Raw genomic sequence first — 18759 nt, 5'->3', positions numbered from 1 at the left:
TTTTGTTTTATGTTTAATATAAATAGAGCAAAATGATTTCAACTACAGCTTAGTTGGCTGATTTCTTTTTCTCAAAATGAAAGTTGTATCTTGTATCATGATGTTTGATTTTAATCGAAAGTTCTTAATTTCTGTCTTTTCTTTCACATGACTGATGCCATGCAGTAGCGAAGAGCTGGACTGTTTCAGAGAAGAAAAAAAGTACAGCATCGTGCTTATCATCAAGGAATGTGAATACAATGGCTTAGGAAAGAAGACAATCTACAGATAGGATAGAAGGGAGAACTTGGGATGAAGGGCGACAACATAAGGACGGTGTATCTACATTAAAAATTTGATTGTAAAGTGGAAACATGAAAGAAGATTCTAAGATTGAAGGTGAAAACATGCATTCCATTCTGTGATGTCGTAATTACAATTTTGCTACACTTTAATAACACTACTGAGAGACATTTATATCAAGGCAAGCTTCATGTGGATATGGAATGTTAGATTTTCTTTAAGTGTTCATTGGTATGTATTTCATGATAATAAATCTTGAAGGTTTTGTGTGGTAATCATAACCTTGTGATACATCTTGATAAATTTCTAAGTGCACATTGGCAATATTCAGATGATGCTGTAATCAGATGAAGTTAGATGGTTGAATAATCATTGCATAGTTGTAATAGTTATCGACTGAGGATTAACATGCCCTTCACTGATTAATTTTTCGTAAACGGTGATAATTGCGAGAGTCAATCTAAATTGTCGGGGGCATAACCAAATGTGTCACACTGTCAAAATGTGTATATCAGAAACTTTTCGCTCGCTGTACGAATTTTCACAGAAAACAGATTTATGAGAGTCACAAATGGTAGCTTAGACCCATTAACAAAAAGTTCCAGCTTCATCTTCAACCATGTTCATGATACATGTTCATCTACATTTTGCAAACATTCTGAATGTTGATTGAGACATGTTATACATGTATGTATTTTTATGAAGTTAATGCAACAAATAATCAAATATGCATCTCTGCTAGATGATAATATTAATCCAGTTAATGACATGCCAAACTCACATCAAACTGTAATTCATTCTATTCTCCTTTATTCTTTTATTTATTATTTTGTTGTCTTCAACCCACTTTGAATGTGTTACGTATGATTCTTATAAACATGGGAAATGCACTCCATATAACTGATAGGACTTATAACAAATTGACATAATCATTCAACCATCACTAGACAGTTCTGTTATGAGATGTTCTTTATTTAACTAAAATTGTAAATTATGATACGTGTATGCTCCCATGCAAACTCACAACAAAATACAGAAATATGATTTCTTTTAATAATAATTCATTATGTCTCTAAATGTACAATTAAAGAAAGTGATTACAAAAAGGATGTCAAACATTGTATATTGAAATAGATTATTCATTTGTCTCCATCCGTAGTAACACATGCAACTGCAGTGTGCAGTTTGTGGGCTGCTGTGAAAAAAAAAAAAAAAATCACAGGCAGCCCAAGCGGGATTCGAACCCACGACCTCCGGATTACTAGACCAGCGCCATAACCACTAGACCACCGGGATGCCCTAGCACTACCTTTAGACATGAATGATTAAATATAGAAGGGCTTGGGGGCGCTTCGAAGTTAACTGCTCTTATTAAATATGCACATGTCATTTGCAACTCGACTAAAGATGATTAAACGCACTGAAATTCTTACTTTAAATAATATTCATAATCTGTTTTTTTGTTCTTTAATAGCTTGGGATGTACACTTCATACACTGTATCGGTCTACATTTCGCCTACAATATGGAATTTTTTCCTTCGAGACGTTTGTTTTTTACAAAAGAAAATTAAGAGTCCTTTAAAGGTGCTGTAAAACAGTGGCGTGTTTTTTTTTTTTTTTTTTTGGGGGGGGGGGGGAGGGGAGTCAAATTAGCCTTGGCCCCTCTCCACCGTCCTTCCCCCCCCCCCCTTTGGCTGCATTTTTTTTTTTTAGTCATCACATGAAAATTCGTCTGCATCCACCCCGTAGTTTTGCCGATGACCTTTCTTTTTAATTATCTTAACCACACACAATTTTGGCCGAATTTCCCCACCCCTCTTGTGAATTTGCTAGCACATGTGTTTATAGTACTGGTGGATTAAGGATTCGGAGGGGGGGGGGTCGGCCAAAATTTCTCTTTTCTCATATGTAACAAGCCTACGGGGCGAAAGGCTGATATTATGGGCTTTCTACACACATTTTTAGATGCTAATTATTGGTTAATATGAGCACGATCATTTATGTTGCGATTAATTTGTTTCCTTTTCATATATGTATAACTATTAGAGACTTAATTGGCTTGGCACTCCTTACATCGACCTATTTTAGACACCCATTTCCTTCTCTCTCTCTTGCTTTTTCTCTACTGCACTGTGAATAGTGTAACTACATGTACATGCAGTACCTCTTCTCTTTTGTATGATATACATCAAGTTTCCATCTGAGCATAATGTGTGTTGCAGCACTCACAAGCTTCATGCATATGCAGCAACATCTTTTTATGTTCATATACATAATTATGCTTGATATATTAATTTGAGAATGTTATTCTTTCTTTTGTATATGTTCCGTCCGCACTCTATAGATGTAAATGTAAATTGTAAGATTTGGTGCGCATGTTCGAACTGTGTTTCTCTTTTTGTGAACACACAAGAACTGATGTAATAATGAACTTGAATTACGCATATTCTTTAATATTGATTCCATCTCCATTTGCCATTAGATATTTATTGATTTATGGAGCTCTTCCACAATTGTTATCCTTCCCATTGTCATTACTCATCTCTGAATAATTCAAATTTGATACTTTATTGAGAACCTATGTTTCTTCGATTACATAATGTACCTCTTCAATATATTGCTGCAAAAGGCATAATAAAACATGACCATTGTTATATATTTAAGATGAAGCTTGAAATTCTGATAATTTTGATATTTATGTATTTTTAGGAGTTTATCAGTTTCGAAGAGTGCATGCAGGATGAGTTTTATGTTTTTATATGATCAAGTGCAGCTATCAAAGAATCTGTTGAGCAGGAAAGAGAAAGATGGAAAATGAGGAATTATGAGTGAATTCGCATGCAAGCCAAATGACAATAATGACACCGATAAAAATTGTGACAAAGTAAAAGTCACAAATAATGTGGAATAATAAGAAATAAAGAAATTGATAGATTATTTCAGAGAAAGAAATAACAGAGTGCATGAGTATGAAAGATGAGTAAATGCAAGTAATCATTACTGACTGGCACATCTTTTTCCCTATATTTAGCGGTATCCTTCATCTTAGAACAAACATTCATAATTATTATGAAAGAAGTGAACTGAATTTGAATTAAAAATTATGTGAAAAATAAAGAAAGTAAGTTAAAAAAGTAAAAAAATAAAACAGTAAAAAGTAAAAAAATATGAAACACAGTATACCGAGTACATATTAATTACCAAATGATAAATGTCCACGTGCAAAAGTGTTGAATAATATATCCACACAAAAAAGGAGGGGGGAGGGCAAAGAAATCTTTGGAGCGATCAACGACAGCTCTAATAACAATGCTAAATGAAGATGAAAACAAGGACAACACGCTTTTTAGAACAATTAAGAGAAACTGGCGTATATTATCATCTTAATTATCACCTAATGTATTATAATCATCACAATAATCATTACATGACAATTAATTTCAATTAATAAGGTTATTGTTGATAAGCAGGTATAGCCCTAATAGTATTTGTATGTAAACACATACGAAAATGAAATAGCGACGGTTCGTAAATACACGCGTATTGCACGTTACCTATTGTGCAGGCCCTACAGCGCGGGTCTCACGAACCGGAGTAATACAACTTACGTCGGTTCGTGAGACCCGCGCTTAAGTACATAACCTATGGTGCGCGCAAGAAACGATGGATTTACGAACCGACGCAGTGAGTTTGAAGACAGAAATATCGTAATTCTTTTGAATTCACACTAAAATTACACTATGGATAGGAAGAACAACTTCCACTCTCATCACCCTGTCAAAATTTTCACACACAAGACAGGAAAAGTCATTGAAAACGTTGTCTAGAACTTGTGAGATCTTTAAACGCGATTTTCTCAGAATTGCATTTTCGCTCAAAAACGAAATAGCGTCGGTTCGTGGTAACACCGACGACATTATACCTGTAGACACAAGAATTAAGGCTCTTGGACCGCTCCCCGGCTACGTTACAAAAATTGGTGGCAGTGGTGGGATTTTGGGAAAATTTTGAAACAGGCAATTGTAGTATACAGGGATATACGTTGAGAAAAGCGTTTTGAAATCCCAAGATCCAGTGATACGAGCCCATACTATCACAATGGAGAATCTAGTTGGCAGCCCAGGCATGGAAAGCGATGAAATTATTTTTCAACCACAAGGCAGGCAAGATGAGGGTAATGAAGCCAGAGATTCATCGGAAACAGATGTGTCTGACAGGGAGGAAAATGAGGATTTGGCTACAATGCTTGGCAGGCTTTTAAAGCAGAACAAACCTCCCAAAAACAAACGCAGTAACACAGCTAAGGCTCCCACTTATGACGGATCGTCAGCTTGGGATGATTTTGCAGTCCAGTTTGATGTTATTACAGAACTGAATGGATGGGGTTACAAGACAAAATCAATGCAGCTAGCAGCCAGTTTGAGGGGAGATGCTCGAGCCGTCTTGAGCGATCTCGAAACAGAGAAAAGGCACGATTTCAAGTCATTGGAGGCTGCCCTAAAGGCTAGGTTTCAACCCGAAAACCAAACCGAGATGCATCGCGTAGAATTAAGAAACAGGAGGAGGGGGAAGGATGAATCCTTACCAGAGCTAGGGCAAGCGGTGCGGCGCCTTACTAGGAGGGCGTATCCTACAGCAAAGGCGGAGCTGCAAGATGTTCTAGCTAAAGACCATTTCATAGATGCGATTCAGGACCCTGATATCCGATTCGGAGTGTATAACGCTCATCCTACTTCACTTACGGAGGCTATTGCGGCGGCTGTAGAAGTTGAGGCTTTCCAAATAGCAGAGCGTAGGCGAAATTTCCCGCAAAGGAAACAGGTCCGTAACGTTAACGTCGGGAATAAGATGGGCAATGTAAAAGATGATGGAGCAGTCATTTCTTCAGATGCAGTGGAGAAGATTGTAGCTGCAGTTATGGCAGAGCTGTCAAAGGCAGGGGTGACGAAAAAGACTGGCTTCCACAGAGATTCTGAGCCCACACAAATGGGCGGGCGTTCATCTGGTTCGCCGAGATGCTGGAAATGTGGAAGACTTGGGCATTTGCAGAAAGACTGTAAGAGCCAGAGCCCTGGAGGTAGAATGCATGCACAACACGGTGGAACTACAGAAAGTAGACAGGGAAACTCAGCCCAGCCGAGTCCAGGGGTCGGGGACCGACAGTAGATAGCTCACGGCCCTATACAGTGTTTACACGCTTTTGCAGTGGAGAAACAGACGGCATCATTATACCTGTACAATTCAATGGGCAAGAAATTCACTCTTTGGTAGATACGGGAGCAAATGCAACAATACTTAGTACAAAGACGTTTGAGAAATTTGAACCAAACCAAAAGCCTGAATTACAGTGGACTGATGTAGACATGACCATGGCAGATGGGGAAACCAAACCAATACAAGGGAAGGGCAAAATGAGCATCAAAATTGGAAATGTCACCCTGCGTCATGACATTTGGATAGCTGACTAGAGCCACAAGCAATAATCGGGATGGATCTGTTAAAGCTTTTCAAATGTACGATTGAACCAAGTCAGAATATGGTTCGGGTTGGAGATGAAATTATTGATGCAGAGCAGCATGACTACCCAACCGTCTACACAGTGCGTTTAACAGAGACAATATGCATTAAGGCAGGAGAAGAGATCGTTGTCCCAGGGAGATTAGATGGGGTACCAACCACATTACCGAATGGTATGATTATGGAGCCGAATGAGAAGTTCGTGGAGAAATACCCACTATTAGTAGCAAGAGTACTAATAGGCACAGGCAGAGATACACAGTCCCAATAAGGATAGCAAACGTCGCTGAAGAGACACAGACGAAATACAAGAACACTAAGGTAGCAACATGTCAGGAAGTAGATGAGGTGCTAGTGAATGACGAGACTGCAGAAGAGTCTATCAGAACAAGCAAAGACAACACAGGCGAGCATGTCCCCGAATATCTGAAGGAATTATTGGAAGCAAGTACAGAAACACTCAATGCTAGCCAACGGGATGATGTGGCCTCATTACTTCACAATTACCAAGACATTTTTTTTCCACTGGCAAAAACGATATAGGCAGAACTGGAATTGTGAGACACACTATAAACACGGGAAAATCTGAACCTATCCGACAACACGCAAGGCGCCTGCCCATTCACAAGAGGGAGGATGCAAAAGAACAAGTCTCCGCAATGCTGAAGGAAGAAATAATAGAACCTTCCTCTAGCCCATGGTCGTCGCCAGTGGTGCTCGTCAAAAAGAAAGACGGATCAACTAGATTCTGTGTAGACTATCGCAAACTCAACGACATAACCAAGAAAGACAGCTACCCACAGTCACGAATAGATGACTCGCTCGATAGGCTCGGAGGAACAAAATGGTTCTCGACTTTAGATCTGTCTAGTGGCTATTGGCAAATTGAAATGGATGAGCATGACAAGGAAAAGACCGCATTCGTAACTGAGGGAGGGCTATTCCAATTCAAAGTAATGCCTTTCGGACTCTGCAATGCACCAGCAACGTTCGAACGATTGATGGAGCAAGTGCTGCATGGTCTACAGTGGCAGACATGTTTGGTGTACTTAGACGATATCATAGTGTTCGGACAGACATTTGAACAAGAGCTAGAGCGACTCACAGAGGTATTTCAACGACTGCGTGATGCTCATTTGAAACTATCCCCCTCGAAATGTGTTCTCTTCAGGCACCAAGTCCCATTCCTCGGGCATATTATTTCTGAACATGGCATAGCAACGGACCCAAGCAAGATTACTGCAGTGAATGAGTGGCCGAGACCAAAAACAGTGAAGAAAGTCAGAAGTTTCCTCGGTTTTTGTTCTTACTACCGGCGCTTTGTGAAAGACTTTGCACGCATTGCCAGACCCCTGCACAAGTTAACGGAGAAAGGCGCTCCGTTCAGATGGACGCAAGACTGCGAGCAAGCTTTCGAGACACTCAGGCGCGCCCTAACATCGTCACCTATCCTCGCATTCCCACGTGATGATGATCCCTTCATCATTGACACAGACGCAAGCAATGACGGAATCGGCGCAGTACTCTCACAGGTACAAGATGGCCAGGAACGTGTTGTAGCTTACTTCAGCCTTGAATAAAGCAGAAAGGCAGTATTGTGTGACTAAGAAGGGGTTGTTGGCACTCGTTCAGGGAGTGAAACACTTTCACCCTTACATCTATGGAGCAGAATTCCTGATCCGTACTGATCATGGGGCACTGCGGTGGTTGATGGGGTTTAAAAACCCGGAGGGGCAAGTAGCACGATGGCTTGAACTCCTCGGTACTTATAACTTTCGGATCCAGCATAGAGCAGGAAATTCGCATGGGAACCCTGATGGACTTTCACGTAGACCATGCGTGGACTGTAAGCATTGTGAGCAGAAAGAGGCAAAGCGTTTTGCTTCGGATGATGAGCAGGAAGCTCATGGGACTGATGTCCGGGTTCACAGTGTGGGGATACAGTCGGATCTGTCTGAGGACGCTCAGAACAGATGTGCTCTGGTATAGGGAGCTGGTGAGTTGGGCATGTGGCCGATGCTCAACGAAGAGACAGGCGTCTTTTCGGATGGTTATGGCTTGGAAACAGGCAAATTATCGACCACCGTGGAAAGAAGTGCCACTGGAAGGACCAAAACTCAAAGCATATTGGATGCAATGGAACAGGTTGCATCTGAGGAATGGTCTGCTCTACCTTAGATGGGGAAGTGAAGATGACAGCGAACTCATCTGGCAACTCGTTGTACCTGAAAATCTAAAGGCAGAAGCATTGAAGGAGCTTCACGATCACAGAATCTGATGGAGACATACTGGGATCACATGCAACGGGTCTGATGGACGAGACTGTGACATTGGTCGTCCTCCGTCGTTAATACGTAGTTAGCATTGTCCAAATTCGGATGAGGAGTGGTAGTACCTTTCACTGTGTGCGGTTTAGCATGCAGACACTGGTCCACACTCATCCAACCGAAATTGTAATTTGATTTATTTTGGCTAATTTTGGTTTAAATAAGAATGAATAGAATAGAGAAAAAAAATAACATTTTGGATTGTTTTATAAAACGAAGCTAGCCCCACGTCCTGGCTAGCTGCTAAGAACCAACGACACAAACCTGGGAAATGCAGCAGAGGATGATCAACGACACACACACTGGTTTTGCAGCTGAGGATGATCGACCACACAAACCCCGGTGACTACCGTGCCCGTTTGAGAAGAAGAATTAATGAAGAAAATCTAAGATGTTAAATACTGCATGTAATGAGACATAGAAGAAATTGAAGTTCTCGAAGAAGATGAAGAAGAGAAGAAGACGAAGAAAGTATAGACATAAGTCTAACTGTTGAAGTGGATTGTTTTCAACCTGTAGGCCCGAATCATGGAGGTCCCAAATTATATTGTTTGGAAAAGTTTGATTTTGTTCCCGGTTTATACAAATGAGAAATTGGTAGATGAAGCAAATTACAGGAAAACCCAACTATGTCCTAACATTTCGGCCTGGGAATGGGGAGAAATGTCCCACCAAAATTCAAACTCCATGATTCAGGATGTATATATGTACACTTTGTAAATACATTTCCAAGTTTGTAATCTGCAAGCTCTGTTGACACCCAAAAGCTCATAGGGGAAGTACAAGATGATAGTGGGAATAATATGACTTGATATGTTTGATTTTTGATACAGTTGATAATGAAGAGAGTACTGACAAGACATTCCACACCAACCTCCAGGAGTAGGTTTCATTTTAAGGAGGGGGTAGTGTGGCGAAAATGCGATAGAGCACCTTTAAAATATGCGGCTCATGCCCTTAATTTCTGAACATGTGTAAAAATTCCATAGACTTTGCCCCCCGTGCATTTCCAATGGAGAAATTGTATAGAAGGTTTTGGAACACCCTATAGTTTTGTGAAACACCCTGTACAGAAACCAAGGTTAACGATGTCCAAAGTAGGGAAAAAGGCCAGAAGCCCTAGGGAAAAGGGCACAGAAATTATTAAGGCATAGAAGTAGGGTTGTATAGTACTCCAATACATTTTGATACATGATGGGTTAATAAGACAGGATTGGTCACGTGACAATGGCTCGAGAGGGTATAAATACCGCGAGCTCACTGCACAACTTTTCAGTTGGGTTGGGGGGTAAGTGCGGGTCCACAGCACTCTCTCCTTTTTGGTAATAAACTATAGAATTAATGGGGAAACACACAGAGCTTAGCAGAGAAAACCATCGGTTGTAACAGCAGGAAACATAATATAGCAATGCTGCACTGAACCGTATTTCGGACTGTCGTTTCCACACCAGCCTCCTTCTTGCAACTGGTAGTCTGTAATACTAGACCCTGTAAATGGGTTGCTGTATGGTTGATTGGGAGAATGATATGCCTGGGTTTCTAATGCGCCTAGTGAGTCCGAATGCACGTATATAGACGTGGTGTATGAGATAGGCTGCATATGAGAGCTATATGAAATAGGTGCTGATGTGCTGCTACACATAGTACACATTATACCTGTAGACACAAGAATTAAGGCTCTTGGACCGCTCTCCGGCTACGCTACAATATATATATATATATATATATATATATATATATATATATATATAACGTAAAAATAAAATACAGCATTATGTACATATTATGATACAACGACAGTAACAACATCAACAGCAGAATTAACGTTGTGTAAACAGATAAGATTTTGACAATGAATTAAACCTATCAACATTTTCAGCGTTACGAATATAGAAAGGGAGTTCATTCCAAAAAAGTGGGGAAATAACAGAAAAGGCCCTATAACCATAACGTGTACAGGTGCGGGGACCACGTGATAATTGGAGAGTGGAGGAAGAACGGAGAGAACGGGTTGAAGTGGAGGAGCGGAGAGAAATTGAGTCTTTACGATAAGATGGGGCAAGATTATTGCATATCTTGTAAACAATAAGGAGGATTTTAAAAGTGATACGTTGATGAATGGGGAGCCAGTGGAGGGATTGGAGAACTGGAGAAGAAATGTGGTCAGATGTTTTTGTAAGGGTAACAAGCCTAGTATTGAAAAGAAAACAAATGCGAGTTCAATGGATAGAAACCGATAGTTCTACCTCTCTGTGTTGCTTTCCATGAAAAAAAAAAGTGTAATACTTATGTGGCATGAAGCTAAGTGAAGTCCCAATCTACATTTCAATGACGTCTATCTCAGTATTCGTCTGGGTTTTTTTTTTTTTTTTCGGGGTTTGAGCCAAAGTGGTTTGTATTGAGCTGCACCCTCGGTCCTTAGTCGCTGTTTAAATGAGTCTGTCTGAAGGTACTGACCACTTTCAAGGTTTTCATTTTTTTTATTTCTATTTTTCTTAGATTACATATTTGCTTCTGTTGAAATTGCTGTCATATAACAGTTATTATGCATTCCTGGCCAAACATAAAGTCTACCCACGGGCGTAACCCTCATTTTAATCCTCACATCAAACCAAACTTAAAGTCCAACACAACCCTGATCCTTAATCCTGACTCCCTGAAGAAACCTCTTTCTACTCATTCTTTATGTTCTCTTTTTTTAAAGAACACAGGTATTAAATAATATCAAGAAACGATTTTTTTTTTAAAGATTACCCGTTAAATTGTATTTCTATGGGAGTTTTGCTCGTGGTATCATTTATTTGTCAGATAGCATGGCTCTAATGCATCGTTCTTTGTGTTGTGTTGTTTTGTTGTTTATTTTTATTGTTGTTGTTGTTTTTTTTAAAGGTTTGTGTGTGTTATAACGAATAGCACCCCCATAGTGAAAGTACGATGAAAAGGTCATTTGAAGTTCAAGATGTTATATTATGATATATTGTATGTGCTAAATATGACAGTGATATGTTAAATTATATAAAATTGCAGAGGGAAATTATGATGTGAATATATATATATATATATATATATATATATATATATATATATACATACATGTATATTTATATATATAGTTGTGGTTGGTGGCGCCGTCTGTGGATATTACATTGAGAGGGTTCAGATGTAGGGTTATTTAGATTTTGAGTTGTTTTCATGCACAGTTTATAGCGATGAGGGCAATGTTTAACTAGTGAGGTTTATAAGGGTCAAAATAAATAGTTGATGTTTATAAGGTCAAAAGAAGACATATATATGTAAGAAAAAAAGACATGATATAATGTGAAGTGTTATCTATTTTTTTTTTCTATTTTTATGATATGATTCGGTATCCGTTTGTTCGTTCCCCTGTCATATTTTGTGTAATCTCATTCGGTATTTGTATCCCCTCTCATTTGCTGTGGGAAGTGCCTTAAATGTAAGAACACATTGTCTTCCCTTATCTCTTATTGTTGTTTTTTTTACGTGTTGAATGGTATAAACAATTACTGTTGTTGTTTTTTTACGTGTTGAATAGTATTGGATTATGTATAATTCAACCGGCAATTATCTTTAGGTTTTCCTAGTAATCTCATATCACACTACCGTCTCCTCCTTTTCCCACTATTTGAATTCATTCGAAGACCTGAATATAAAAACGACCCAAGTCCAATTTTTGGCCAAATTCGGTATGACAAGGGAAATTGTTGCTAATGCATGTGTCACAGGGGACTTTCCTCTGAATGTGGGGAACGAAAGTCCTCCCTGCGACTGGGATCTTTTCTATAGTCAAAGGTTGACTTTCTCTAAATGCAGCAGATTGTTAGCAGACCATTCACTCATTCAACTCTTTCGACTTGTGCAACTACAGTGCCTCGAAAGAAGTAGCCAATCACACAGTGTTCTTACAATATAACAATCAGTAAGATTTATTATCTGGTCTCGAATTGTGGTCGTTTACAATAATAACATATTACAAACTTGAATACAGATATCCAATTCCACTTGTCTTGAGCTTGGTTGCTCTGCTCGTTGGTTTATTCTAGAAGCTCCCGTGCTTGGTTGCTCTAGGTTGTCGACGATGCCCTGCCTGAGGTAGCGTGTCGTCTCCCCTTTCTTCTGGTCCTCTCTGGAACCCTAAACGGTGGCTCTCTCTCTGGAACCCTAAACACCCTGTTAATTTAATAACATGATACCTCCCTTATAATTTGTGGTCTTTGGTTATTCCTGATTCTATTCATATAACTTCAACAAAACATATGATTGTATATTCCATCATATTAACATTGATTAGCCACATATAATTTCCATAATAATGTTTCACCATGGATCATTATCTTTCAATGTTGAATAGGGGTGATTAATCAGCCCATTAAAATCCAAGCGTTGCTCTAATTCTCTATTCCTTTCATAATGCAATTAAAATTCGGTTTGACATACAAACATCACACATACAATGCAATATCGGGAATTACATAGGAACTTACAAGGCATAAACAACTTCAATTAAATGATCGTGTACTTACAACAGTTGTTGGTGTTTACACTCGAATCCTCCTAGATTCTCTGCTGGACGGTCAGGCTGTCCAAGCCGAAATGCAACAATCCCTGAATCACACTGATTCCAAATAACACTCTGCTACTCTCTAACTTCGCAATCTCGAAGTAACGTAGCCTGGTCCTGAGTGTTCCGCAAATAATGTGGCATCTGAATTTTATGCCCAAACACTGCATATTTATACATTTGTTGGACCATAGGTCTCCTTGTAAAATTAATTAAATGAAGTCAAGTGACTTCCTAGAAAGTTTTCATAGAAGTCCTGCCCCCTTTTCTTATTGGTTGGCGTTTTCTGTCTGTCAAAACTTTCTTGAGTATCTCATTTTGCATTGGTCAAGCCTCTGCTGACGTCATCATTTCCTGTCCACGGAAACCAAAATTCTTTGAAGTGGTCCTGTTTTGACCTAGCTAGAAACTTGTGTTTGACGTCGTGAATGACGTCCACATACCAGTTAGTATGAGGCATACTACCAGGGATACCCTTTCCTCGTATTTTGACGTCATGTAGGGTTTACTCATCCCCAAAACATTTAATTCCAAATCACTCTCTTTTACTTTGATTGTGCATCGCAACATCTCCTTATATGGTTATTTTGATGCAAGCTTTTGTCTTTAAAGCTGCACTTCTTTTGTAACCATTGCGATAACATCAATTTCTTACATGAGCTACCTAATAAACAGTAGTACAATGAGACAAATTATTACGTGACAAATACAAAATATGTCATATCATGACACGACCCCCCATTTCAAGATAGTACTGCTATCTACAATAGTATTTTCACGTATGAAACTAATTTGTCCGTACATACACATGACAATATCAACATTCGATAATCCCCTCGCTATGGGTAAACATGCCCCTCTTACTCTGGACATCGGCTAAGGAAGTCTGCCCCAACGTTATCTGTTCCCTTGACAGCGGTCACGTGGTAGCGGTAGGATTGGAGGGCAAGTGCCCAGCGCAAGACTCGGTTGTTTTGCAACTTAGCCTTGGCAATGTACATGAGGGGACGATGATCCACCTCAAGTTCAAACTCTCTCCCATATAGGTAAACATCGAACTTTTTTACTGCCCATGCAATTGCGAGGCACTCTCGCTCTATGACGGCATACCGTCGCTCTGTGTCTGACAACTTCCGGCTGATGTATGCGATAGGGAACTTCTCTCCCTCTACGCGCTGCATCAGTACTGCGCCGATGCCTACGTCAGACGCGTCGGTCGCCAGTATGAACGGGGATTCATGGTCTGGAAGATGGAGTATGGGGGATGAAGTCAGTCGGGACTTCAGCGTGTTGAACGCCTGCTCTTCCAGGGGTCCCCAGTCTACGCGGTTGGCTCTGTCTTTCTTAGTCAAGTCAGACAGTGGTGCGGCGATAGCTGCAAAGTTGGGTATGAACTTGCGGTAATACCCAGCTAGCCCTAGAAACGCGCGTACCTCCCGCTTTGTTTGCGGCACTTCCGCCTGTAAGATCTGCTCTACTTTCTCAGGGTGAGGCTTCAGCGTGCCGCCACCTACGACATGCCCTAGAAAGTCGAGAGTCTTGAAGCCCACATGACATTTACTTGGCTTCGCGGTCAACCCAGCATCTGCAAGCCTCGAGAGTACAGCTTGCAAGGAATCCAAGTGTTCTTCCCAAGTCTCGGAGAACACAAGGATATCGTCGATGTAGTTCACTACATTGTCGAGTCCAAACAGCACTTCTCGCATCAGCCGTGAGAAGGTAGCTGGTGCATTCACCATACCAAACGGCAGCACGGTGAAGTGAAACAGGCCTTCAGCGGTGACGAATGCTGTTTTCTCCTTATCAGACTCGGCCATGGGTATCTGCCAATACCCCTTGCTGAGGTCGAACTTCGAAAAGTACTTACCTCTTGACAGCTTCGCCAGGAGAGTGTCAGCAATCGGAATAGGTTCTGGATCGAACACAGTTATAGCATTCAATTTGCGGTAGTCGACGCAAAACCTGTTACTTCCGTCCTTCCTTTTCACTAGTACGATCGGTGACGCGTACTTGGATCGTGATTTCTCTATCACGCCCATATTTAGCATTTCGCTCAATTCTGCTTTTACCGCAGCTTGCATAGATTGTGGTAGGGGATACGGCTTGCTTACCACGGGGTCAGCGGTAGTGAGTGTCACTGAGCATTCCATCGCGTTTGTTCGCCCTGGTACATCGGTTAATTGTGCATCGAACTGATTTAGCAGATCGGCTACCTGCGCTGCTTGTGACTCAGTAAGTTCCGCATCTATCACCACGTCGGCCACGCTCTCATTCTGCGCTAAGGCGGGCAGTCCTATGCACGGTCGATCGAGATCGGATTCGACCTCTTCTTCGACTACGGAGATGGCATTCGCTTGGACTTCATTGTCCCTACTTCGCGCACGGTCAACATACTTCTTCAAGAGGTTAACATGGTAGGTCTTGACCTTGCCATTGACCTCCACTCTCACATCACATCGCCCTAGTGTGCCTGTGACCGTATACGGTCCCTGCCATTGCATCAGGAGTTTGCTTGCGCTCGTTGGCCTCATAATGAGCACTTTATCGCCAACCTCAAACTTCCTGTCACGCGCCTTTGCGTCATAGTACTTGGCATATCTTTTCGATGCGCGCTTGAGCTCCTCATGCGCCACTTTGCAAGTCTCCTCGAGTCTCGCTCGCAGGTCCACAACATACTCGTATGTTGTTTTGACCTCTTCGTCGACTGTTTCCGCTTCCCAGATTGTCTTAATCAAGGAGAGAGGTCCACGTACAGTCCTACCATACAGCAGCTCAAACGGACTAAAGCTAAGGCTAGCTTGTGGTACCTCCCGATACGCGAACAACAATGCCGGTAAATAACGGTCCCAATCTTTGGGTCGCTCTGCACTCATTCGTCGCAGCATGGCTTTGAGAGTTCCGTTGAATCTCTCAACCAACCCATTGCACATGGGATGGTACGGAGTTGTGTTAAGCTGCTTTACGGACAACAAACGCCCTAACTCCCTCATTAGCTCAGAAGTGAACTGCGCCCCTCTATCAGAGAGAATCTCATCTGGCAAACCTAGGCGGCTAAACATCTCGACAAGCGCCTCAGCCACTCGCTCGGTTTCAATGCTCGGTAATGCAATTGCTTCTGGGTAGCGAGTTGCATAATCGACCAGCGTCAAAACATACCGATTCCCACGATCGGTCTTGGGGTCAAAAGGTCCTACGAGGTCAATCGCCACGCGCTTGAACGGAGTATCAATGAGCGGCATGCTCGCGAGCGGCACGCGACCCACGCTCCCCTTATTCACGGTGCGCTGACAGATATCACATGATATGCAATATCGCCGGACGTCATCTCCCATGCCTGGCCAATAGAAGCTTTGCTGTAATCGGTCGAGTGTTTTCTGTGTTTTTAGGTGTCCAGACATTATGCCATCATGGGCAAGCGCCATTAATCCATCACGGTATGCGCTCGGCACGGCCAATTGTCGAACTGGCTTGCCATATTCCAATTTTGTAGATTGGAATTCGCGATAGAGCAGGCCTCGATGCACGAGAAACTTGCTCTCATTTCCTTTGCTTGTGGTCGTTTTCTGACCACTCTCTGCTGCTCGCCAAGCCTTCGCAAGCGTCGGGTCAGCCTTTTGCGCTGCTTCATACTCACCTTTACTCGTCGCGAGTGAGAGTGCACTTGCTGTCGGCAGTGGTTTGAGGGGTTTCGCAATTTGCGCTTTCTGGCCACGTGTCTCTACCGCCCCTCCCTCGGATGATTCAACCATCTCTTCCTCCTTTACCACTACCTCGTCACTATCAAGTGACCACTGTGGATCGGGATTATTTTGGTCCCTGACCCCGGGAATATTCCCCAAAATAAGCTCATACATTGGGTCTTCCATAACCAGAGCTTCCACTTCCCCAGTGTAGAAAGGCGTGTCTACCCATACCCTAGCAATGGGGAATTCTCTGACAGTCCCGTCTATCAAAACCACCCTCTTCTTCTGCCCTGCAACAATCTGAGGGGTTCTAACAAACACTGACTTTACCACGGCTGTACTACAGCCACTGTCCCTTAGAACGGACACTACATGCCCTCCTACTTTTCCCTGAAGAACAGGCATGTTCACACCTGATGGTCTGACTCCCGAAGAGCATCCTGCCTCGAGAAGGGGTATTTCATCCCCCGAAGCTAGCTTCACATACGAGCCCGGCTGTCTTGCCGTTTCATATCTAACGGTGTTAGCCTCAATACAGGCAGCCCCCTTTCGGTCCTGACTAGTCTTCTCCTCAGACCCCTTCATTTCATCCAAAGCAGCAGCCCGGTTTGGTCTCGGACTATTCGTTTTGGCCTGGCAGTTTCGAGCCAAATGACCTGCCTTCCCACAAACATAGCAACCACTTGATCCCTTATTTCCTTGTGGGCCACTGAATTTGGAAGCCAAATGACCCTGATTTTGGCCCTTGTCAGGTCGCTTTTGGTCTTTGTAGGAGTGGTTCTTTTGTTCCTTATGGGGATGGGCCTGACTGTATTGATCCGCTAGCTTCGTCATTTCATTTAAGTTTGCCGGATGTCTCTCGCGGACAAACTGCTTTAGCTCTTTCGAGCTCCTGGCATAAATTTGATCCATTATCATCAGTTGAATTAGGTCATCAAACTCAGCCCTAAAACCAGCTAACTCTAACCAACGCAAGAGATAGCGCTTCAGCCTCTCGGCTAACTGACTGTGAGTCTCGCCAGGCTCTACCTGCGAGCTCCGGAATTTAGCTCTAAATCCCTCTTCGTTCAACTCATACCTTTGGAGTAAGGCGGCCTTTAATTCATCGTAATCATTTGCAAGTTCTGACGGCATTCGGGAATACACTTCCAGGCCTTTGCCCGTCAACAGCGTACTGAGGGGTAGGGCCCACTGAGTTCTGGCCCATCCCATGCTCTCCGCATATCTCTCAAATCTGCATAGATAGGAATCTAAGTCATCTGTCTTCTCATTGAAAAGAGGTAATTTCACCTTTTTCATGCCATTACTAGGGGAATCATTCCTAGGTCTGGCTGCTGCAATTTGCAGCTCCAGCTCTTTCATTTCTTTCAAATGTTCCCTTTCTTTTTGTCGTTCCTCTCTTTCCTTTTGTTGCTCCTCTCTGAGCTTTTCTTCCTTCAAGTCTAGTTTCTCCTTTTCATCCCTAGCAAAATCGACCAATTCCTTGCCTGTCAGCCCTGCCTCCTTCCCCAGTTTTATGAGTTGAGAATACACATCCATTGCAATGTACAGTCACGTTACTATAGCAACAATCACTCAATGTAATCTGACCTTAAGACACTGGACCTTGAGCCTAACTCTCACTGGTCAGACAAGTGGCCACTGGCGGTCTAACCTTTGGCTTCTTGTTTCGAGTTGTCAGTTGCACATAAGTTGACTGGTCTAGTTATTAACTTTTAACAATTGCTGCCCGGGTTCTCCACCAATTCTTGTCACAGGGGACTTTCCTCTGAATGTGGGGAACGAAAGTCCTCCCTGCGACTGGGATCTTTTCTATAGTCAAAGGTTGACTTTCTCTAAATGCAGCAGATTGTTAGCAGACCATTCACTCATTCAACTCTTTCGACTTGTGCAACTACAGTGCCTCGAAAGAAGTAGCCAATCACACAGTGTTCTTACAATATAACAATCAGTAAGATTTATTATCTGGTCTCGAATTGTGGTCGTTTACAATAATAACATATTACAAACTTGAATACAGATATCCAATTCCACTTGTCTTGAGCTTGGTTGCTCTGCTCGTTGGTTTATTCTAGAAGCTCCCGTGCTTGGTTGCTCTAGGTTGTCGACGATGCCCTGCCTGAGGTAGCGTGTCGTCTCCCCTTTCTTCTGGTCCTCTCTGGAACCCTAAACGGTGGCTCTCTCTCTGGAACCCTAAACACCCTGTTAATTTAATAACATGATACCTCCCTTATAATTTGTGGTCTTTGGTTATTCCTGATTCTATTCATATAACTTCAACAAAACATATGATTGTATATTCCATCATATTAACATTGATTAGCCACATATAATTTCCATAATAATGTTTCACCATGGATCATTATCTTT

The 18759-nt window shown here is 41.9% G+C and overlaps 1 protein-coding gene across 1 annotated transcript; it reads right to left on the bottom strand.

Annotated features, from left to right (window-relative positions):
• Positions 1–13566: 13566 nt before the first annotated feature.
• On the bottom strand, positions 13567–17928 carry LOC140230194 (uncharacterized). Its single transcript, XM_072310376.1, has one exon. It carries the CDS (start codon positions 17926–17928, stop codon positions 13567–13569), a length of 4362 nt encoding a protein of 1453 aa, XP_072166477.1.
• Positions 17929–18759: the final 831 nt, after the last annotated feature.

Source organism: Diadema setosum, chromosome 6, assembly GCF_964275005.1.
Source record: "Diadema setosum chromosome 6, eeDiaSeto1, whole genome shotgun sequence".
Lineage (NCBI taxonomy): Eukaryota > Metazoa > Echinodermata > Echinoidea > Diadematoida > Diadematidae > Diadema > Diadema setosum.
This window is presented reverse-complemented; position numbering and strand designations above follow the sequence as displayed.